Raw genomic sequence first — 24,530 nt, forward strand, 5'->3', positions numbered from 1 at the left:
ATATATTTATATTCCATTATAGAGTGTGGGGTGTACTGATAGATCACTGGGTCATCTATAGTAGATTGGTGAGGACTCTGAATATCATTGTTAAAGAACATTAGTAACAAAGACTCCAAACATACAGATACAAACATACAGAGAGCAATTTGTTGCTGTCTTCTTTTTTGTTTTATGGGTGCCTTATCCCAGGATGTTCTTGATAAGGTTTGTTGGGAGGTGGTTTTACCTTTGCCTTCTTCTGAGGTTGAAAGGGAGTGACTTGCCCAAGGGGCAAAGGGTTCTCCAGGGTCATAGTTCAGCATTCAAACAATTGGACACTAGCTCCCAAGCAACAATTTATCCTATATTAAATGGCTGAAATGAAGGTGCTTCATTGGATTTTGTGTGGAAATACTGTCTGTCATTCTGAAAGAAATTCTTGTCTCTAAAGTCTTCAGTTCTAACTCAAATTTCAGTTTGCTGATCTCAAAAATCTGAGTAGAAAACAGTAGTTTGTAAGCACCCTGCAGCATGCCCATTTGAAGCACTCTTTATCTATGCAATAAAACATGTATTTTATTTATTTATTTACTATATATATACCCCACCCTTCTCACCCCAATAGGGACTCAGGGCTGCTTACAAACTACAGCAAAAAATCAATGCTGCATTGTGCACATAATAAACATGCCATAAAATATTATAAAACGGTTAAACATATAAAACTCTAACACAGATTAAAAACATTCAAAGTGCCGAGTCATGATTTCCAAACGTATTAGTTTTCCCATAGTTCTTATTCATACTGCTAGGTAAGAATTATATAGATGCTAAAACCCTCTCTCTCTAACCATCCCTAGCAAGCTGTCACCTGATCCCATCCCTCCTTGACATAACCTAAATCGCTGATAGAATATGATCTTATGGGTTGTTATCATGAGGTAAGCCAGTATACAGTGCTATTGTGTGAGGATATAAGGTTAAAGGTAGATGGGGCCAAGATTTTTAAAGCAGTCAACTATAGAGTAAGGGGGTGTCAATATTTAGATCTTAAATGTACTGGGTGTTAACACTAAATGACGAAATTATGTTAGAAATCAAAACAGCAAAGATACAATGAATAAAACCCAGTTTTCTAATGGCACTCATCAGACTGAATGTCCCAAGCAGTTTAGCAAAGCCAAAGCTCACAGTGCCAAATTGATTATTGGGAGTTTTTTGATTGGGAGGGACAAAGGGGTCTCCCACCACACTAAGTTCTACTTCCCTGTTCCCTCTCCACTGCAGTTCTCAAAGTACTTTCATGGGCATGGCAATAAAATACAGAATGACCCCTGTATCTGTGGGATTCGTATCCAGTCACCTACCTGCTTCCAAAAACAAAAATGTTCCCTCTATTCCAAAATCTGGATACTATTCCAGTATCCAAAGTTGTCCACATGGGTGGTAAAAATACCTTTCTGATGGTTCAATCTGTTCAAACTTTGTTTCATACATTAAATAATTTAAAACATTATGTAAAATTATCTTCAGGCTGAAGTATACAATGTGAATATGAAACATAAACAAATTTTAGATGTGGGTCCCAACTCCAACATATCACATTATTTCAAAGTTGGAAAAAAATCCAAAACACGTCTGGTTTTAAGTATTTTGAATAAGGGATGCTCAACCTATATGACCTATGATTATCCTATTTAGGTCATACAAATGCATTTGTGTGAACAACTTGAATATAAGATTTCTTCCTCTGTAAATAGCACAGGCAATAAAATGTTGTTGTCACTGCAAAGCAGAGAGTAAAAAAGAAATGACATTTGACTGTTGTGGAAAATGCAAATCAAGGGAGCAAAAAATCTGTTTGTCACTGGGTGTAAATGAATTTCCTGTGGCTGTACGTCAATAGTAGATGGCTGTACAGTCATCACATCACAAAGTCAAATCCACACTGGAGTGTGAAAACTTGGTGTCACAATTGGCTCCTCTTGGCCTCAGCACAAATCGTTCTTTATCAGCTGAGCTAAATTTGGAGATTAAGCGGCCTTTCATTTCCACTTATGATCACCTTTGACATCTGACAAGCGCGAAGACGTGAAACTGCATACTATTACAGATACAACTTTCATGGAATTAAGCTGATTTTTTTTCCTACTATCCAAAATCAGGACATCTGCTGTATATATGGTATACAATAGCAATTTTGTACTGAACAGTATTTGTTTTCATAAGAACCTAGAACTATGCATATGCCACTCTTTGTTTCCAACAAAGAATTAGTAGAGGTTTTAATGGATTTTGTACAGTATTTTGCTAAGAGTTGAACCATAAGGGTATATATGTTTTTCTTATTCAATGGCTTGTGTTTTTAACCTTTGAAATATTTCAAAAGGCTGTGCAAAATTATGTATAGGGATATTTATTTAAATAGAGTACAAATGCTAATTTAATGTTTTTTGCTGTATATTAATTCTGTTTTATACACTGTTATTATGTAATTGTGTTTTTTTTAACTTTTGTGTTGCTCTTTTTAAAGTGTTTAGTGTAGAAGATGTTAACCATCTTGAGTCCCATGGGGGAAAGATTGGATATAAATAAAGATTATTATTATTCCATAAGGAATATTGTACTTGAAATTGAAAATAAGGTCTGGGAATGATTTATTCAGAAAGGAATCAGTTGGAGATATATTCTCAATTTTTCCCAACATTTCTAATAAGCATGTGCATTCAGGCCAAAAGGCATGCAGCTTTCGGGTCTGTTTCCATCTGATCCTTCATTTTGTTTATCAGAAAGTTACCCTAAAGGGGAGGAGTGTTTTTAGTTTCATTCGGCAAAAATTCAGCCCATTAGCTACAGCCATTTTAAGGCCTATCTGCATGAAACCTACGTCAGTTGTAGGACTCATTTACAACTACAGGCCTGGCAAGTTTCAAAACAATTCACCAATCTACCTGTTTTTTAGAAATATTTTAAGTTTCAATTATATATTTGGGAATTGTAGTCACTGGCTGCGTCCATACTCAGCCAATCAGAGTATGGACACCACTCTAGGCTTTTTATTGCCTGAGAGAGACACACAGAGAAAAAATCAACTCCCATCATGCTCCCTATGGCTACTCTATGCAAGTGCCATGGGGAAAGCAAGTTCCCAGGACCCTTACTAGAGGAGTTGGTAACTTTTTAAAAAAATTGGAAGAGTCTTCTGCTGGGGAGAGAAAAAGAGGACACAGATTTATTTCTTATTTATTTATGTATGTATTTATTTATTTACTTTACTTGTATATCGCAGTTTCTCAGCCCAACAGGCGACTCAACGCGGTTCACAACAAGGATAAAAAGTCAATCAAACAATATACAATTTAAAATCAATTAAAAACATAGTATACACAATAATGACACATCAATAACAGTCCAATAACATCTCATAACTAGAATCATAATCCAATTCGTCGTCCATAATTCCGTTCCTGTATTCATCATCATCATTGCGTTGTTATCCAAATGCCCGTTCAAACAGCCAAGTTTTTAATTTTCTTCGAAACACCATTAGCGAAGGGGCTGATCTAACCTCCGTAGGAAGGGCGTTCCACAGCCAAGGGGCCACCACAGAGAAGGCCCTGTCCCTTGTCCCCGCCAGCCGCGCCTGTGAAGCTGATCTCCCTGTCTCGGATATTTTGCGGACTTAACGCTTTCTGAAAATATAATCTCTCAAAAATCCATTCCACTGGTCTTTTCATATCTCTCTTCCCCTTTCTGTTTTCAAAAATTAAACAAAAAATGGCCCTCCAAAAACTACACATCTTTTCATTAACAGTGATTTGGGCCGAAGTCTAATTTCTAAGAAGAATTCAATAAGTGGAATGCATTTTTGCATTCTTTTTATTGTTTTTGTATGGACTTTTAAGGTTATGTTATCAATCTGTACTAGTTTTCAAAAATTGTAAGCAAGTAGTATTGAGTCTTGTTATGGGGAAGAAGGCAACCTATAGCCTTAACAACAACTGTAATAGCAATAATTTTACCTATTTAAATTGTATCCGCTGTGGAGATGTTATAGAAAGTCAGCATTATGTAGTGGTTTGAATGTTGGGTTACAATTCTGCAAAGTGGAGTTCAGATCCCAGCTCAGTCATGGAGATCTACTAATCAATCTTGGGCAAGTTACACTCTTTCAAAGGCAGGCAAACCCACTCTGAACCAAGAAAGCCCCAGGATAGGTTCACCTAAGGATTGATGTAAGTCAGAAACAATTTGAAGACATACAACAACAAGGCAGCTTTTCAAAGCCTATGAGTTTTCTCAAGTTGTAGGAGGTGGAGTGGCCAGCATCTCTATGGTAGCCCTGAAAACAGATTGTTTTATATATATAGATTTCCCTTTTATATATAGATTTACCCTTTTGTGTACAAAGCTCAATAGTATTACCTCAAAAATGGAAATGTACCCATAATTCATTGAGCTAAAGGAAAGAAATCATTGTTTTCTGCTGGCTGTGGAAAAATGCAGCTGGCAGGTTTTCTTTGAAAAGAATCTTCTCCCTTTTGGATACCTTGAAAATGACACTTTATTAGCCTCCTCCTGTCCTTTTTTTGTACCATCTGTCCTTCATGGATGTGACTAGACTCAAGTGTGCTTGATTCCAGTCGTGCCCCTTTGGCTGTGGGTTGATGAGGAAGCTTCCCAAACCTAATTAGGCTATTGAAATATCAGGGAACAATAGCTTCCCCTGGAGTCTGTCTCTAAGTTTTAAATAGATGAGGATCTAATTATCTTTTCTATGTGTGTTGTTTTGCCCTTGACAGGGAAAGAGCTGCCATTGAAAAACCTGGGAAGCTGTGACATTCTGCCTCCACTAGCTCTCAAACATGTTGTTAAGTAAACTAATGAGGGCACGTGATCCCCTTCAAAAATAGTTAGATGTTTGCGTGGTTCCGTTGCTTTTGTTGTGTAATAGACCAGTCCAAAGTGTCAGCGTGGGCTCTTTGCCTCCCCTTTCAGCATGGTTACTTGATTTCAAACTGTTGGGGATTTCTCCCAAAACTACACCCACTGTAGCTGGCACCATAGCAAGAAATTCGTATGGATGCAAATGCAGTCCTCTGTTCAAAACTTGGAAAATGTATTTTTAAAACTACCTTTTTGGCTCATTGTTTTGGCAAAGGTTTCTGGGTGTTACAGTCCACACAGTCAGTAACAGTTCCAAACACTGGATTAGGGAGCTGAAAAAGGTTATAGAGATGGATTCTTGTACCTCTATGGCTCAAACAGCCTTAGACTACATGTTGTGAGATCTTGCCCAAAGCACTGGGCAGTTCAACCAGGAATGTGGTTTCATGGAGGGAAGGGTAGAAGTGTCAATGTCAGGAGCTCTATGCTGTTATAAAATTCCTTATTAGAACAGAAGAGACTCTGTTAGCTCCAGTTAAGGAGCCAGATACCTTCAGGTAGTTGTAGTGGTATTCTCCAGCAACAAGAACATGCAAACAAAGTTGTCTTTCCAAAAGGAAGGTTTTTCTCTTTAGTTGCCAAAACAATATAAGCACAATATATACAATATGTACAAACTCTCTGTCTACAATCCTCCAACAATCCTCATACCTTCATCTACCCTCATTAAACTAACACAGGATTATTACAACTGTCTCAGCACTAGCCACCACATCTCAATTACAATGACACTGTAGTAAAGCCTGGGCATTGATCCTGTTATCACTTAAAGAAATGCAGTGTAACTTACAAATCCTGACAGTAAAGAGCTCTTGGGGATCACTTCAAAGAAGGGGAACTTTCTGAGAGTTGTTGCTCTCATCCTTGTACACAGAAGACAGTGGAGGAGAAAGGCACTTTCAAAGGATTGCAGTCATCAGAAGCCTTTGCACACAACACAGTGATATGAATCGATTTTAACTGCTGTACCAACATCTTTTGACATTCATGGGGGTACATTGTATTTTTAATGCTCAGCTGGAAAGCTGTAATATCTTACCAAACAACACATCTCAGGATTGCATATGGTTCAGCCATGGCAGTGTGAAAGGTCCCCAGGTGAGTAGAAGGAGCCCATCTATTGTGCTCACATTCCCATTTTGAAGGAATAAAGGGTGAATGAGGAGGAAGCGTTGAAGCCAAGTTGCTCATGTAACAACTCACATGGGATCCTTTCACGTGGTTATCCTATGGAATCCTGGGGTGAGACATTAGTATTATCTGACTTGAAAATCAAAATGTGTTGGCTCCTTCAGGTTGTTTATTGAATTATTGTTACCCCAGGAATTCTCTGTGTTTTCTTCAGCACAAAATATGCAGAGGTAGTTTGTCCAGTTCTTTGCTCTGAAATAAAACAGCTTTCTTTAAATCTCAGCATCTGACTAATAATATCTCTCTTTATGACCCATTAAAGCTATTCAAGGGAGGCCCCTATGTCTGTTCTTCTATTTTCTCAGGCTTGTTTGTGGCTTTTCCCACACTTTGGATTCCCTCTCAGATGGACCAAGATAGCTCCCTCCTTCTACCAACAATTCAAAATGTATTATGCATTCAAGTTTTAGAAACGGACTAAGATGGAATTTCGCTCTTGTGCTATGCAGTTTTAGGGTTTTGAGCAGTCTTTTAATGAGTTTCAATGTTTCAGAGTGATAAACATTTTTGTCTTTTAAATAACTTTTATATAAACACCTTTTATTGATGCTTTTAGTCTTTATTGTTATTAATTACATTTCAAGCTACCTTGAATCCTTTTTGTAGGAGAAAGGCTCAATATAAATAAATGGATGTACTGTGTTATCTTTCATCACTGACTGATGACAAAATGGATTTCTTCAATTTCCCAATTGGGAGATCGGGGAAGGAATATGTTATTTTTTAATCTCCAGTTGGAATAATAATAACAGAATTCCTCTCCAGTGGGGAGAGGGAGACCAATCTGAGAAAGGCCGGGGCGGGGGGGGGGGGGGGAGGAATAGTTTAAAAAAATACTACATTGGAGATTGAAAGGGCTTACAGACCTGGCAGAAAAGGAAGACTGCCTGGTCCAGTGGTTCTCAACCTGTGGGTCCCCATATGTTTTGGCCTTCAATTCCCAGAAATCCTAACAGCTGGTGAACTGGCTAGGATTTCTGGGAGTTGTAGGCCAAAACACCTGGGGACCCACCTGTTGAGAACCACTGATCTAGGTAGTATGAACTTGTGTGCAGTATGTTCCTAAATATTTTCGCTCAAAAGCTAATCATATTGAGAGCCAGTGTGGTGGTTTGAGGGTAAGACACTGGGAGACTAGTGTCAGAATCCCCTCATCCACAGAAACCCACTGGGTAACCTTAGGCATGTCACACATTCTCATCCTCAAAGGAAGGCAATGGCAAACCTCAGAAGAGGACTTGCCAAGAAAACCCTGTGATAGGGTTTCCTTAAATCAGAAATAACATGAAGACACAGCACCAACTTCATAAGAAAAAACAACTTGTGGTTAATATATTTTCCTATGACTTAAGAATCAAGGTCTTATCCAATTTGGTGTGTATAGTGAGTACATCAGCACATCCAATTCTCTGATTCATTTTATACCACTCCAGATAATTTCACAGCTCTTGACCTTCACTTTTCTTATTGTGTTAAGTTGTTCACTGGTATCAGATAGATAGTGAAGAGTGTGATAGTGAAATATAGAGTAGCCTTTGGATTTCTTCAGATTAGGTAAAGGTAAAGGTAGTCCCCTGCCATTAAGTCTAGTCATGTCTGACTCTGGGTTGTGGTGCTCATCTCCATTTCTAAGCCGAAGAGCCAGTGTTGTCCGTAGACACCTCCAAGGTCATGTGGCCGACATGGCTGCATGGAGCGCTGTTACCTTCCCGCCGGAGCGGTACCTATTGATCTACTCACATTTGCATGTTTTCGAACTGCTAGGTTGGCAGAAGCTAGGGCTAACAGCGGAAGCTCACGCCGCTCCCCGGAATCGAACCTGCGACCTTTCGATCAACAAGCTCAGCAGCTCAGTGCTTTAACCCACTGCTCCACCGTGGGCTCCCTTTTCTTCAGATTACTCTGTACCAAATCATCCAGTGAAGCTGGAAGGGAAACATCTATGTAAGAATAGCTTGTCATTACCCACCATGCTATTTAAATTTTCAACAAACAACAACATCAAATTAGACCTTTTGCCAACCTGAATAATCTGCCAAAAATGGTAGCAGTCAAAGGTGCTGGCAACAAAGTTCACCCTAATTTGTTTTTGGTCAAGTATAAGCTTAGACTAAGTCACAGTGAACCTTCACATTCTATGGGAGGCTTAATAGCAAAAAGCCAGCAAGTGGTTTGCATGTTGGATTAGGACATTGAAATATACAATTCTTTGCATTTTGGAGCAGGGCCAAGGAGACCAGGGTTTGAATCACCACCCAAACATGTAAACCCTTTGGGTAACCTTGGGCTAGTCACACTCATACAGCCTCAGAGGAAGGCAGCAATAACCCCCTCTGAACAAATTCTGCTCTTAGTTCCTCCATAAATCAGAAATTTCTGGAAGGCAAACAACATCAAAAATCATGTCTATTTCTATAGGATGTCTCACGTCTCAATGAGCAATCTTTAAGTATAATAGATGCAAATCTACTCTTTGCATCTTACATTTATTCCCTGGATCCAGTAGCATAACCTTGTTTTTAACAGGACAGAGAGCTCCATTTAGTGTTCTGCATTGGCTCCCACTCCTTCTCTGCCAGTAATGAATATTGGGGTGAAAGAATGTTAAGGAATCTTGCTGGGAGTGAGGGAGGAAGTTGGCAGGGTGCCCAATTTTATAATCTAGCACACTGTTTTTCTTCTTTGTGCCATCTGCTACTTAATCAGGAAATTCAGACAGCAAGCTGCAGGCTTCCCTCATGCTTCTGATATAAGAGGTACTATGTGGTCTCTCTCAGAGGTAGAAATGCTCATCAGTTACAGACAAAATTGCAGACTTCATGGTTTTATACAAGGGGTCGACTGTGTAGAACGACAGTCTTTTTCATATCCTTGCTGGGTTGTGGATAGATTCTATCATAGAGTCATAGGGTTGAAAGAGACCACTTATCTTATCCAACATTCTCAAAGCAGCTATGAAAGCATTTGTTATGGATTACATCAAATGTATCAAAGGCGAGGCCAGTGGGCCGAATCCGTCCTGCCATGTCATTTTATGTGGCGTGTGAGACTTTCAGTGGCAGGGTAACATAGTTATATTTTTACAGTCTAAAAACTACAACTGGCTCTTTGAAGGCAACCATAAGGCAGATGTGGCCCTTGGTGAAAATGAGTTTGACAGTCATGGATTACACAGTGAGAAAGTAGAAGGAAAACCAAAGATGAGCTCCTCAACCTCAGCAGCATGGCTAAAATGCACAAGCCCTATGAGGAGCGGCTTAAAGAGCTGGACATGTTTAGCCTGTATAAGAGAAGGCTGAGAGGAGATAATAATAATAATAATAATAATAATAATAATCTTTTATTTATACCCCGCTAACATCTCCCGAAGGACTCGGTGCGGCTTACAAGAGGCCGAGGCCCAACACATCAATAAAACAACAGCATAACAAATACAACAATAAATAAACTCATAAACTCATAAAAACAAAACAATAAACATTAAAAGACTAGCAGTAAACATTAGACAATAACACCACGACGCATTTAAAACTAAGGCCGGGCCAAATGTAATGATTAAAATTTTAATAATGCTGAACATGACAGGTGAAATGATGGCAATATACAAATATGTGAGGGGAAGTTAATAGGCAGGAGGGAGCAGGCTTGTTTTCTGCTGCCCTGGAGCCTAGAATGCAGAACAATGGCCTCAAACAACAGGAAAAGAGATTCCACCTGAACATTAGGAGGGACTTCCTAACGTTTTTCTTCATGTCAGGAGCAACTTGAGAAACTGCAAATCACTTCTGGTGCAAGAAAATTGGCCGTCTGCAAGGACATTGCCCAGGAGACGCCCGGATGTTTGATGTTTTATTATCCTTGTGGGAGGCTTCTCTCATGTTCCCTCATGGAAAGCTGGAGCTGACAGAGGGAGCTCAACTCACTCTCCCCTGCCAGCACAAGAGTTTAACCCATTGCACCACCAGGGGCTCCTTCCTAACTATGAGATCTGTTCAGCAGTGGAACTATCTGCCCTGGAGTGCGATGGAGGCTCCTCCTTTGAAGCTTTTAAACAGAGACTGAATGGTCATCCGTCAGGGGTGCTTTGAATGTGATTTTCCTGATTCTTGGCAGGAGGTTGGACTGGATGGCCCATGAGGTCTCTTCCAACTGTATGATTCTATACTGAATCCTATCCCCAAAACAAACCTTTGGCTGGCTTTTTAAAAAAAAATCAGACTAAAATCTGGTGTTTTTCAAGGAAAACTTCCATGCATTAAGTTCGCTCAGAATAAATCCAACATGGTGAAATCTGCCCTGTTTCCAAAAACTTTCTTGCAAGAGGAGTATAATAGCCCATATTATTTGTTACTTTCAAGAACCAAATTCATAAAGAATTGCATCTTTAATTCATACCACCTGAAAATCTATCTTCTGGATTATTTTGACCATCTTGGGTAATACATTGACACAGTCAATGATCAAAGCACCTTAGATGCCATCCATGTATGCAAGATAATCTAAATAACTGAAATAAGTGAACCAGATCCCACGCTACAGGGAAATTTGGTGTGGTGGAGTCTACCTGATCTGAAATAAGATGGAGGCCAAACAACTTTTTTAACCTTTGTAAACTCAACATAGCTTACCTCACAGAATAACAAAGCACAACAAGACAATGTAACATCTAATAGATACAGTATAAATCCAAAGCATGGAATTTTGTTACTGACTTATGATGGCATAAATCCATCTTACATCATTGTAAATCAGTATTTCTCTCGCTCCCTCATTGCACAGGTTTGAATTCTGACAACCTTGTGAATGATATAAATCTCCCAAGAACTCACCATTAAGCTACTACAACCCACTCTACGTGGCTAGTGAAGGGAAGGGCATCCCCGTAACCACTGCACATGACCTTTTGGCCTGCATCAATAGGAGCAAAGTGTCTAGATCTAGGGAAGTAATGCTACCCCTCTATTCCACTTTGGTTAGACCATACCTGGAATATTGTGTCCAATTCTGGGCACCACAATTCAAGAGAGATATTGACAAGCTGGAATGTGTCCAGAGGAGGGTGACTAAAATGACCAAGGGTCTGGAGGACAAGTCCTATGAGGAGCGGCTTAAGGAGCTGTGCATGTTTAGCCTGAAGATGAGAAGGCTGAGAGGGGATATGATAGCCATGTATAAATATGTGAGAGGAAGCCACAGGGAGGAGGGAGCAAGCTTGTTTTCTGCTTCCCTGGTGACTAGGACGCAATGGAACAATGGCTTCAAACTACAAGAGAGGAGATTCCATCTGAACATGAGGAAGAACTTCCTGACTGTGAGAGCCGTTCAGCAGTGGAACTCTCTGCCCCGGAGTGTGGTGGAGGCTCCTTCTTTCGAAGCTTTTAAACAGAGGCTGGATGGCCTTCTGTCAGGGGTGATTTGAATACAATATTCCTGCTTCTTGGCAGGAGGTTGGACTGGATGGCCCATGAGGTCTCTTCCAACTCTTTGATTCTATGATTCTATGATTCAGAGGTTTCATTGATCATCCAATGAAACTTCCAAAGACTATCTGGAGATCTTAGCAGATGATGCCAGTGTCCTGAGTTTGGTCATAGGACTGCATAAAAATTGGCCATAAATTGGTCATGCATTGGTGGGGGAAGGGGTGGGTGTCCTGAATTTGAGCCCCAATTAAGGGAAAGGAGGAGATGCAGTGCAGTTCCACAAGTCAAACATTAACACTGATTCTGTGGTGCAGGTTCTCACCAGACAAAGAGATACAGTATTGAAAATAGCATTGCAATTAGTCTTCAAAAGAGAATTCAGATGTCTTCTGAAACAGCACTGTTTGGCATTTTGAAGAGGCCAGTGTTGGGAGTTGGCTCTTCTCTCCAGGGAGGATACCCATAAATTTGATACCACAAACAGAAAAGATCTAAACTGGAAAGATGCCAGCTGTTGTGCTTCTCTTTTTCTGGCACTGATATTTTTCCCAATTAAGGTGTGGCAAGACTCCCTTCCTAGTCTGGTGAGAATTATTAATGTGATGTGAATCAGAAGCAGAATTTACTAAATGACTGCTCCAGAACCTTCTTATCTTTGCTGTACTACCAGACCACACCAGACCACATCATCAAAATACTGTCTTCATAAATTTATTTGGGAAATGTCAGCTGTTTTAGAATTCCATTAGTAATATAAAATGAATTTGAATCCAACTGAGAAGAGTAATTGCATACTAAGAAATTCCTCTTCAATATGAATGGCTTACACTGATTGTAATCAGCTATGATTTTTTGCTATTTTAAAGAGGGAAATGTTTTTTGTAGAGCAAGATTTCCGAAAAGAAGTTATAAAAACTCTGAAAATTCCCCAAAAAACTGTGGATAAGTGAAACATTTTGAAACTTGATGGGCTAACAGTGGTAAATGTGTTCTACCATGGTAGCAAGTTTCACCCCCCAATAGCTATAAAACTGAGGGGGAAAGGAGCCCCTGAAGTTTCCCCTCTTGCACAATTACTATAGCGAAAAAGCAATGAAATTTTGTTACTCTCATTATAATAATAAAATTTTCACTAACAATACTTTAGAAACACTGTAGAAAAAAATGCCAGTACCCCCTAATTTTATAATGAGTTTTGAAACTTTTTTTTATCCATCACACAGCCTACACACACACACACACACACACACACACACACACATTCCTTTCGAGCATAATCATTTTTTTTCAGTTGGTAAGGGGACATTAAAATGAATAGGAATAATAAGTTATCATGCGATTTCTTCTTTGTGGGACTAAACCATTCACATAATAGTTATGGACTCCAGTCTCTTGTTCAATCTGCTACTGCATCAAGTCTACCAAGCCAATTTCAGTCAATAATTTTACACTTGTGTCTTATTTTTGATATTTGTTCTGTTCGTTTTAATATATATTTTATAGAAATGTGTTTTAATGTGTGCATTTTATATAATGTGTTTAGGCAACTGTGTGTTATTAGCAATGTTGTAACTCCGCCTCAAGCTACGACGAGAGGCGGGTAAGAAATAAAACTATTGTTGTTGTTATTATGTGTTGCAACCATGCTAGAGTAGTCAATAGGCACCACTTGAACTGATTGGCACCTTGTTTATGGGTTGTTACACTGAGAATCCTAATGCTTAAAAAGAGGTTATTCCACCCCAGTAGTTTATTGCAGGCCCAGTGAGCTATGACATTCACCAAAGTCAGCTTATTATGGTTCGTGGAACAAATTAGCCCTATGAGTGTGGTCGCTGAAACAGAGGCCAAGTTAACAACATATCACAGAATTCTTAATGAGAAGATAGAAATCCTTAGGGTGGTGAGACTTCTAATAAGCAGCCATACAATTTCTGTAACCTGCCTTTTTCTATCAAAATATGTCAGTGCAATAAAACAGTATTTTCTTCTAGGAAAAAGAGTGACCTCGAGGTTATACGAGTCTGCACTTTGTGGGCTGGGAATGTAATGCATTGATTGGAGCTTATGGGCTTTGTCACCTGGAATGTGAAGAAGTTTTGGTGCAAAACTTCAATTTACTCTCCTTATATTTTTAAAAGCTATCTGTGGCTCATTGCAAACAAGTATTTTGGGAAACTTTTTCTCCCTGTGTAGTTTCTAAAGAGAACACTTATTTATTTATTTATGTACTTATGACATTTATATGCCATCTTTCTCACCCCGAAGGGGACTCATAGCGGCTTACAAGATATATATATATATACATACAATACATTATATTATTAGCATAGTAAATATCAGTATTATATATTACTATATTGTACTATACCATTATATTGTAATATTATTAGTAATATTACATGTAATATAAAATATATAATTATAATATATTATTAGTAATAGTATTATATTGTATTACATTATAATATAATAAATATTATATGTATATAATATTATACATTATAATATTATATTCTTATATTTTATATTATATTATATATTTAATATTATATTAATATTATACATTATAATATAAAACACTTGGGCATGTTTTCATCATTCCTGCTAGGCCTCCACAAATAGGCAACTAATCTTCTACCATTTTGAATATGATGTTTATTTCATGAACTAGGGCCAGCCCTATCATTACAGTGAGGTAGGAGTCCCAAGGCCCTTCCACACAACCCTATATCCCAGAATATCAAGGCAGAAAATCCCACAATATGTGCTTTGAACTGAGTTGTCTGAGTCCACACTCAGATAATGTGGGATTTCCTGCCCTGATATTCTGGTGTGTAGGGTTGTGTAGAAGGGCCCCCAGGATAAAAGATTTGGAAAATGTTATATATTGCTATATATTGTGTCGTGTCAGCTGCTGAACACCCTTTTTTGGTAATTCTCAATGATAACAAGACATAAGGCTGATTTAAGCAAAGCTGGTTTGATCAGTTTGGAGCCCCCTGAATTGCAAGAAGCAGAGGAGTTTGAAGCTGCTGTGATATGCATTGCTTGACAAGGACAGTGCAAACCAAGGTCCAAGCCATCAATACCACTAGCAGCTTCTATGGCAAATGTCCAGCTGGCCATTTATCCAGATGATTTGGGCAAGAAAGGCTGCCTTTCAGGTTTTTTTTTCATGTCAGGAGCAACTTGAGAAACTGCAAGTTGCTCCTGGTGTAAGAGAAACATTACCCAGGGGATGCCCAGATGTTTTACTGTCCATGTGGGAGGCTTCTCTCATGTCTCCACATGGGGAAATGGAACTGATAGAGGGAGCTCAACCTGCTCTCCCCAGATTTGGACTGCTGACCTATCGGTCAGCAATCCTGCTGGCACAAGGGTTTAACCCATTGCACTACCGGGGGCTCCTGCCTTTCAGGCTAAAATGGAGGTATTGTGAAGATTCAAGGAGTGAACTTTTAGAATTTATGAGAGTATTTATTTTGACAGGATGAAATGCTGTATAACCACACATTCAAGATGTTGATATTGTATAATTTATATTTTTTGCAGTTTGTTCTTCATTAAAAAAAAATGTTTCTGCAGATGTCAATGAATGCAGCACGAAGAATGGAGGCTGTCAGGACCAATGCTGCAATACTATTGGCAGTTTCTACTGTAAATGTCCAGTTGGCCAAAAACTGGGGGAAGACCAGAGATCATGCGAAGGTAACAATCTTTGTAGAGACTTTTGCTTGATCAGTTGTATGGTAATATGCTGAACAGAGAGTGGGGGCAGGCTTTGTTTTCAGAAATCATATTTGACTTCAGGATATAAGCTTAGATCTGGTTTGCAAAGCAGCAGCTGGAATGAATGACACTTTAGACTGGATACACGTTAAGTGGATTCCTCAGTGTTGACACCAAATATCTAAATATAGGAATTGTTCTGTATTATTTGTCAGTTTTATATCTCATCATAACCACTCAGGATATTGTGATAGACATCAAAATCTACAACTATATTTGTTTAGCACCCACAATTTTCTGGCTACTTTCAAACTCACATTCTAAACAAGAGGATTAGGGAAAGAGGTGAAGGGATCTATACAAATAATTGATAGAAAAATATTTTAAAGGGCTAGAAAACAGGAGAGGAGGCACTGCTGCTGTTTTCCCTGAGTCGTGTGTGTGTGAGTGAGAGGGAACAGGAAAGGACTACAATGCTAAAGTTTTAGGAAGTGCAGAGAAATGAGAATTCCTCTTGTTTATATTTCTGAGAGGACAGAACAAGTGAGTAGGCAAATAAAAAGTCAGGTAGACTTCTTTGGTCTATTAGGTTAAGATATTTTAGATTAGAAACAAATAAAACATTATTAGGATCCAAACATAGGGCTCATCTACATAGAACACAATCAACTAGTTGTTTCCATTCTTTAGCTGAAACTTGGAAAGCAAGAGGTTTCTGCTTCAAAGATTGCGTAGTGTCTGTCAATGTAGAGAACCCTTAATAGCAAGCCCTATTTTGGTATCTATGGCCCCTTCCACATAGCTGTACAAAATCCACATTGAACAGGATTACAAGGCAGTGTGGACTCAGATAGCCCAAATACGATGTCCCAAATACGATGTCCAAACGTATTTCCCTCTATGTACCGCCTCAGAGTCTAAGATCATCCGGGGAGGACCTACTCTCAATCCTGCCTTCTTCGCAAATGCACTTGGCAGAGATGAGAGACAGGGCCTCGATGGTGCCCCCCCCCCCCCGCCTGTGGAACACGCTCCCCAGCAAAATTAGGTCAACTACATCCCTCCTTTCCTTTAGGAAAAAGCTTAAAACATGGTTTTGGGACCAGGCTTTCAAGTAGCAGGCTGACAGCAATCACAATATCTTGGAGAACTGACTATGGACAGGCCTTGGACTGAGTCGTTGGTCGCTGAATCAGATTTGCATATGGCTATTTAGTTAATAATATTGTTTTACAAGGATTTTTCTTTTTAACCTAATGTTCTTACCTATTATGTAATGTCGCGTTTTATGCTGTTTGTATGTGTGGGCATCAAATTGTGCTGGTTGTAAGATGCAATTCGCAAACTGCGTCTTACAATGCATTTTAATTATTGTTTTGAGTCTCCCTTCGGGGGTTGAGAAGGACGGGGTACAAATGTTTGAAATAAATAAATAAATAAACCCAGTTTAAAGCAGATATTGTGGATTATCTGCCTTGATATTCTGGGTAATATGGCTGTGTGAAAGGGCACTTAGATGACCTAAAAGAGAAGACAATCTGGGTTTAGGAAAAAATGGCAAGAAGAATGGCTGGAGGCCTGAGTACAACAAAAATAAGTGCAGAGTTTTAAACATTATCTAAATTCCTATCATTTTACTGCTTGATGCCCAATTCTTTGCGATGACCTGATTCCAGGATATGGCATTTCTCCCCACTGCCTTCTTGGTGATAATATATTCAGACAAGGCTGTTACTGGCCGAGCTGATCTGATTAATTTTTTCTTCATTCTATCTAGTGTATTTTGGTATGCAAGTGCATTTGTTTCACATGCTAGCAAATCCTTCTCAGTTGAATAGCTTGCTACCTGAAATGAACTGGTTCCAGTTTTCAGCTCTTTTTTTTTTTTTTTTTTTTTTTTTGCCTTAAGCTAGTATTTTATTCAGGCAGTCAATTTCGGTTGAATGAGAGTTTGCAACTGACTTAGAAGAAGGAAAAAAAAATCCTGAGGCACTTTTTCTCTAAACAGGTGCCTTCTGTATTATCTGTAACAACATACACCACTTTCTCCTTGCAGTATCCAAACACAGATACACCCAGGCATGTAGCCAGGGGGGGGGGGGGGCTCGGGGGGCTTCAGCCCCCCCCCCCCCCCCCGAAATTTTCATGGTGGTTCGCGAAAAGGCCTTATTGGTGCATTATTTAAACTGTTATGTTTATTCATATCATGATCTGATCACCATACTCAATATATCCCATATGCATGGGGGTATTGGGGTAATGATACAAAAGGTTTGCTAGGGTAGACCCTCTTTCACTCAGATTCAGCCCCCCCCCCGAAACTCAGCCCCCCCGAAACCCCCCCTGAAAAAAAATTTAGCCCCCCCCCCCCCCCGAAACAAAATCCTGGCTACGGGCCTGGATACACCCCTTAATGTTATAAACATAAAGGAATTATGTTCTAATATGTCTGAACTTCAGTAGATAATCTTCCATATATTTTAAGATAGTACATGGCTTGTTTGGGGCTGTGGGGACAAAGGAAAAAAGTTGGATAGTTCATTTACCCCACCTTTCCTCCCAGGAAGAAAAAAAATCTCATTATGATATTGTTGTTGCCATATCTTGACATTACACTGTATCTTGAGAATGATTGCCAGCCTCAGGGGCATTACTTTTCATTTACAATTGCCAAGCAAAAAAATCTCTAATATCCATCAAATGCATACTCACCCCATCTTATTGATAATAAGGAAGAGAAAAGTGATATCAGCTTAAACGACATAAGCAAACACATGCCAGATCTTCATGACTTCTCATGATGCTGTCTGTTTATGACTTTTTATATTATATTCTCTCAAGATAGGCAAGCCGATGCCCTCCAGATGTTTTGGTAAACTCTCACAATTGCTTGCTGGATAAGACCAATGGGAACTAGACTCCAAAACATCTGCAGTGTGCTGGGTTGCCTTCCTTTGCATACATTGTTGTGCGGCACATCTGCTCTAATTATAAATCCAGCAATTTTTATATTTTGTAAGGATATACATGACCAGCAAAGAAGAAAAAACTGGTAGCATGTTTCTGAGATTACATTACTGGTCTATGTAGCTGGATCTTCAGAACATAGCATTTGGAAGGAATTTTCCAAGACCATTTAGTCCAACATTCTGCAAATACAAGGAACAAAAGCCACAACATTTTGGGTTTCATATTTATGAATCTTAAAAAGCATTGCTTGAGCTTTTCTCACTTTTATGAAACTTGTAATGATGGCTGATTTTAAATTGTTTACATACCTTCCTTTTATTATATGATGGTTGTAGAGCTGATTGTTGGTAAAGCTGTTTATATAGAACATATGGTATTTGTTCTGAATGAGAAGGCTTCTGTATGTTAAACGTATTTTTCATAATTTGCAGTTGCAGCTCTTTCCCATAAAGCTCTTGCTCTTGTACAGATCTGAAAGCTTTGTCTCTTCGACCTAGGATTTAACTCAGCCATCCTTTGCTGTATCCTGGTATTTTTAGTAGCTAAGGCCCAGTGCAGTGTAAATGTATGTTGCAATTAAATTTTACCCCCTACTCTTCTTTTCCACATTGGAATGCTTGGGAAAGTAGCAAATGCTGTTGCTGGAAGGTGAAACAAACAAACAAACTGCTGGATTTTTATTCTTTTTTTTTTTAAATGAGGTTTTCCATCAGCTCTTGCACAGTTTTCTTTTGAAAGCTAATGTAATATTCACACATTCAGAAGCTGGGAAAGTAATCCAGAGGGCTTGTTAACATTGCATGCTGTTGGCATGGTCTTGGCATAATACTATTATGTGCAACAACAGAACTGTATTTTGTATCCCTCATTGTGTTAATGAACACAAGTTTTTCTAGCACACTAAACTTGGTCCATCCATATGTCCCACGGGCACTCATTATTTCTTTGAACATAAAGACTGATCTGTCATAACAGCTACTTAATATGACTATGTTGGAAGATACTTCATAGTGAGTCAAAGCAATGTCCATTTATGTCAGCTCAGACTAGCAAAGCATTACAGTGCTACTTTCTGGGATTTCAAGTTGTCTCTAGAGGAGAGGAGCAATGCTTTTTCTCCATGGCTATAATTCCAAGTCCTAGGACTCTAGTAAGATACAGGATAAAATGATGTATGGGAGACATTTTCTGAAACACGCTGCCTCTATATTTATGTGCATCCACAGATAAAGAAAGTGTGACTCTCCATATGTTGTTGAACTGGATCTCTCAACAGGCCTATCCAGCAAAGCCAATGGTTATAGAGTTGAAGTATAAAGAATCTGGGACACTACATGGTCCCCAGCCCTGAGTTATATTATATAACAATGTTACAAGATGGTACACAGCATGTTATAACACAGGGATGAACACAGGGTCATAATGTGAAAGCCTTCTGTTAGCTTCAACATGGTGACCCCATCACAGAGTTTTCCTGGCAATCTTTATTTAGAGGAGGTTTCCTAAACATGAGAGATTATGATTTACCCCAATCACCTAATGAGTTTCCATAACTGAGCAAAATTAAAATCCTTTTCCCTCGGAGACCCAAGTTTTATCTGGGATCCCATAAGTCAAGCCTGTAGCCAGGATTTTGTTTCGGGGAGAGCTGAGTTTGATTCGGGGGTAGGAGGGTGGGCTGAGTCTGAGTGAAAGAGGGTCTACCCTAGCAAACCTTTTGTATCGTTACCCCAATGCCCCCATGCATATGGGATATATTGAGCATGGTGATCAGATCAAGATATGAATAACATAATCGTTTAAATAATGTACCAGGAAGTCCTTCTCGCAGACGACCATGAGAATTTCGGGGGGGGGGGGGGGAGGCTGAAGCCCCTCAAGCTCCCCCCGGCTACATGCCTGCCATAAGTCAAACCACTACATCACATTCGCTCTCTTATTTCAGAAGCTTTAAGTGACAATTTTGACCCTCTGATTCACCTATTGAAACTTTAGATTTCTGTTCTTTTAAGCCTATTTACAACTTTCTGCAAACAAAATAATCTTTGTTAGCCACACTTTCTAAAGCACAGTGATGTTGGGATGCTTTTGGAGGTGTGTCATGTCATTTCCAACTTACTGTAACCATGAGGTGAACTTCATCATGGGGTTTTCTTGTCAAGATTGGTTCAGAAGGGGTTTATCATTGCTTTCCTCTCAGACTGAGGGAGTGTGACATGCCCGAGGTTACCCAGTGGGTTTCCATGACTGAGTGAGGATTAAAATCCCAGTCTTCCAGAATCCTAGTCCAACAAATAAACCATTACATCATTTTGATTCATAAGTGCTGCTCAGAAGAAAATAGTAAGAGAGAATCTATGCCTAACAATCACATGGCCTCTTGGTTACCCTTATCACACTTTGGAGTGCAAAATCTAGCTTGAAGCCTGGACAAAATCTGTAGATGCTAAATTTCCATTATATACAATGACACAGTAAAATACTGCTCCTTATGTAAAATGGCAAAATCAAAGGTTTGCTGTTCTGATATTTTAAAAAATATTTTCAAGCTGTGAATAGTAGAAACCATCAATACAAAGGGCCAACTTTATAATGAGCAGTATTCAGATGACACTTTAACCTGTTTTTCCATTTCAACACATTAGTGGGCTGTGTTTCTTTAGAATAGACAATATAAAGGCATCCTTATGCTGTGCCTGCTGGAATGGTTACCTGGTAGCCAAGCCTAAGAATAACATATTGCAGGTGATGAGTTACTTTTAGTGCTAATGAAGCCATCCGTCAGTTTCTTTAACAAAAACCCATGTAATTTCCTCCGAGCCATTAGTTGGAAGGGAACTAAGTGACACAATTTTTGTTATTCATTATTATGTTGTTGTTTTGTGGGGGAGGGGAGTATTGCTTTTAATGATAGGCCTTTATGCCCTCATATTTTCATCATATAAGATGGGCTGAGGAAGGAGAGGTAATGTGATCTTTCCCTTTGTGAAAGTCTTCTCCATTGCTTTAAGTAGTGTCCTCTCCCACCTGCTCCTGCACTCTACATCCCAGTGCTCTCCAGCAAGATATTGAACTAGTGGGAATGGAAGGAGATGGAAGCAGCATTCTTTTCTGAGCATGGATTCAACTTTATTTAAAGAAAAGAAATATATATGAAAACAGCAAGCTGCCTTTGTTGTTTTTATTTGCCATCCAGTAAACTTCAGCTTACAGCTGTCTGATGAATGAAACACCTTCAAGATTCCTGAGCATTATCTGCCATGCTCAACTCTTGCAAACTCAGGATTATGGTCTCCTCAATTGAATCCATCCACCTGTAGTCTCCTTTTTTTAAAACAACCAGGTTGCCTTATACATATAATTAAAGTAAGGGGATATAAAAGTCTATTACTTAGAGGCAAACTATCCACTCCCAGTCCAGAAAGTACTGACTTAACAATAACAGGATGGCCAACACAATATTTTACTCTTTCCCCAAACTATACAATTAACCTAATCAGTGAATTTGCCCACATTAAATAGTAAGATTCCACCTCCAGCCTGATAGTGAGAGAATCATTTGTATTTATCCAAAGTTTCTAAACTCTGCATATTGCAAGAGCTTAGATCCATCATTTAAGTTTAAATAAGAGGCACATATGCTAGTGGATTTCCATGATGAGAAAGAAATACCAGTGACATTGGGATCTTTCTGTTACTGGTGTCTACTTCCCATGTATTCTTTTTCATAAAAATATTAGAGATCCTGCAAAGTTCCAGTATGATGCCAATAAAAAAGCAAAACCCAAAGTATAGATGTATGAAATGCATTACAACTAACGTTGTCAGCATCAAGTCACCAAACCAATCATCCCAATTTGTCAGGAACAATTTATTGCCAAGTTTTTACTCTTTTTCAGAAAGTCAGGAGGGAGGGGGCTGATCTAATATCCCTAGGGAGGGTATTCCACAGCTGCGGGAGGCACCACAGAGAATGTCCCGTCTCTCGTCCCCGCCAGACGTGCCTGTGAAGCAGGCGGGATCGAGAGCAGGGCCTCCCCAAACGATCTTAAGTTCCTGGGGAGTTCATAAGAAGAGATGCGTTCATATAGATAGACTGGGCCAGAATCGTTTAGGGCTTATTTATTTTATCTTATTTTATCCTGCTTTGTCAAATAGTTTTAAATGTCCAAGTTTCTCCTTGGTCTTCCCAGTTTTCCCTGTTGTGAAAATATGATTCATGTTCAATATATTCAGCAAGGGGAAAAAGAGGCTGGAATCATTCCCTTCCCAATCAGTTCAGCCAAAGCAAAGCTCTAGCAGGGAAGAGCTCCTTGCCCCACCCCAGCCATTCCACAGATATATAAACCCATTGTTCCATTTCCAACAGACCTCACTATCTCTGAGGCTGCTTGCCATAGATGCAGGCAAAACGTCAGGAGAAATGCCTCTAGAATATGGTCCTATAGCCCGAAAAAACCCACAAGAACCTAGTGATTCCAGCCATGAAAGCCTTTGACAATACAACTGCTTTAGCTTCTCCAAGCTTGTGAGTTACCATGCGTTGTGCAAACAGTGGCACCAACCATTTTAAATGTAACTATATTTTTAACTTCTTTTAAGGTATTTGTTGTAATGTTGACTTATGTTTTAGTTAACTATGTCTTATTGGATTGATTTGTTTTATTTTTTTATCACAATTCTTTGCTGTAAGCTCACTGTTATTACTGTTGTTTTATTGTGTATTATTTTGATATGTTTGTACTCACCTGAGGCATTGAATGCTTGCCTTTTTGTATGTGTAAACTACCCCAAGACCCTTCGGGGAGAGAGGGCAGTCTAGAAATAAATTATTATGATTATTAGTAGCATTATTATTGGTATTAGTATTATTATCTTGATCACACTTTGATGTTGCTTAGCCACATATGTCCTGAGTTCCATCTGTGTAATGTTGGATGGTAAAAATCACATGACTAATTTTGTTTCACTTTCACAAATATCATAAGTTTATTTGCAAGGGTCTTGAACCTGGTTGCATTACGGCAAAATAGTTGTAACATTATAGCACAGGGTGAGCTGCCATATAACTCTTATTTGTGTTTGATATATGGCTGTTCAATGTTTTTATCCAGCTATCTTGTGTCCCTTTTATTTTATTTAAAACAGGGCCTTAACAGATGCTGATGTGTCAAAAGTTTTATTGACTTGAAGGAGCCTGCAATGACAGTTTGAGAACCTCTGCCATAAGTTGTCATTTATTTATAGTGCAAAATATTTAGACTCTCTCACTGCACCGGCATGGGCAGCCTTTACATCTGGAAGTACATTTCAGATCAGAAGTAAATTCCGGTTTAGTGAAGTAATGAGCAGCTGAATTAGAATGCTGCAGGGAGTTCACTGATTAGCCTTTCAAAGCTAATTCCACATCTGTTATATTAAGATAGATTTATCTCCCATATCCTGCTTCTTAGACACACAATTGTTGTGAAATGCACTCATGAAAAACTTTGTTAGATTGGATTCAGGTTTAATATCTAGCAAATGATTCATTAAAATGAACTTTGACCCTCTGGTTTAGGATTCAGATCCATATTCACAATTATTTTATAATAAATGCTAGGATTCAAAACCTTGTGTTTCAATAAGGAGTCCCAAGTTGTTACCTTTGAGGCAGGGAAGAGGCATACCTTCCAACATTTTGCAGATGAAAACCTGGAGAAGTGTACTTAAGCCATATCAGAGTGTGGTCAAGATTGCTAAAATTCATAATGAGGAAGAGCACACAGTCCAAGAAGATTTCTCTGTCTCTCTTTTTTTCTTTGCTTTTGTGTGTGTGTGTCAGGAGCAATTTGAGAAACTGCAAGTCGCTTCTGGTGTGAGAAAATTGGCAGTCTGCAAGGATGTTGTTCGGGGGATGCCTGGATGTTTTGATGTTTTACCATCCATGTGGGAGGCTTCTCTCATATGCCCACATGGGGAGCTGGAGCTGACACAGGGAGCTCATCCACACTCTCCCCTGATTCGAACTTCTGACCTGTCGGTCTTCAGTCCTGCCAGCACAAGGGTTTAACCCATTCTGCCACTGAGTTAAGGGGATAAAAACTACTTTGATACTTTGAATTCAGTTTGAGGCACCTCAAGTAAGCTAAAACCACTGGGGGAAAGAGGCGAGAGAAACCAGTACAATTAAAAAAAATGCATCAACGAAGGGTGAATTGTGACAGCTGCAAATCTGGGGTGCTTGAAAGGTATGAAATGTGGAACATTAGGTTTCATCACATTGTTTTTAACTCATACTAGTGA

The 24,530-nt window shown here is 39.1% G+C and overlaps 1 protein-coding gene across 11 annotated transcripts in view; it reads left to right on the top strand.

Annotated features, from left to right (window-relative positions):
- Window positions 1-24,530, top strand: part of LOC132770524 (multiple epidermal growth factor-like domains protein 6) — a 267,021-nt gene that overhangs the window by 104,260 nt on the left and 138,231 nt on the right. For 9 of the 11 annotated variants that reach the window (XR_010909523.1, XM_067466032.1, XM_067466033.1 and 6 more), the window contains exon 5: window positions 15,099-15,254. The exons of 1 other annotated variant lie outside the window; for it this stretch is intronic. Coding sequence is in view for 9 of the 10 variants with exons in the window: in XM_067466032.1 (XP_067322133.1) it covers window positions 15,099-15,254 (156 nt within the window). In the remaining variant the exon portion in view is untranslated. The remainder of the gene's footprint in view (window positions 1-15,098; window positions 15,255-24,530) is intronic. One more of the 11 variants, XM_060767563.2, reaches the window with a different exon arrangement.

The sequence above is a fragment of the Anolis sagrei genome, chromosome 3 (genome assembly GCF_037176765.1).
Source record: "Anolis sagrei isolate rAnoSag1 chromosome 3, rAnoSag1.mat, whole genome shotgun sequence".
In the NCBI taxonomy this organism is placed as follows: Eukaryota; Metazoa; Chordata; class Lepidosauria; order Squamata; family Dactyloidae; genus Anolis; species Anolis sagrei.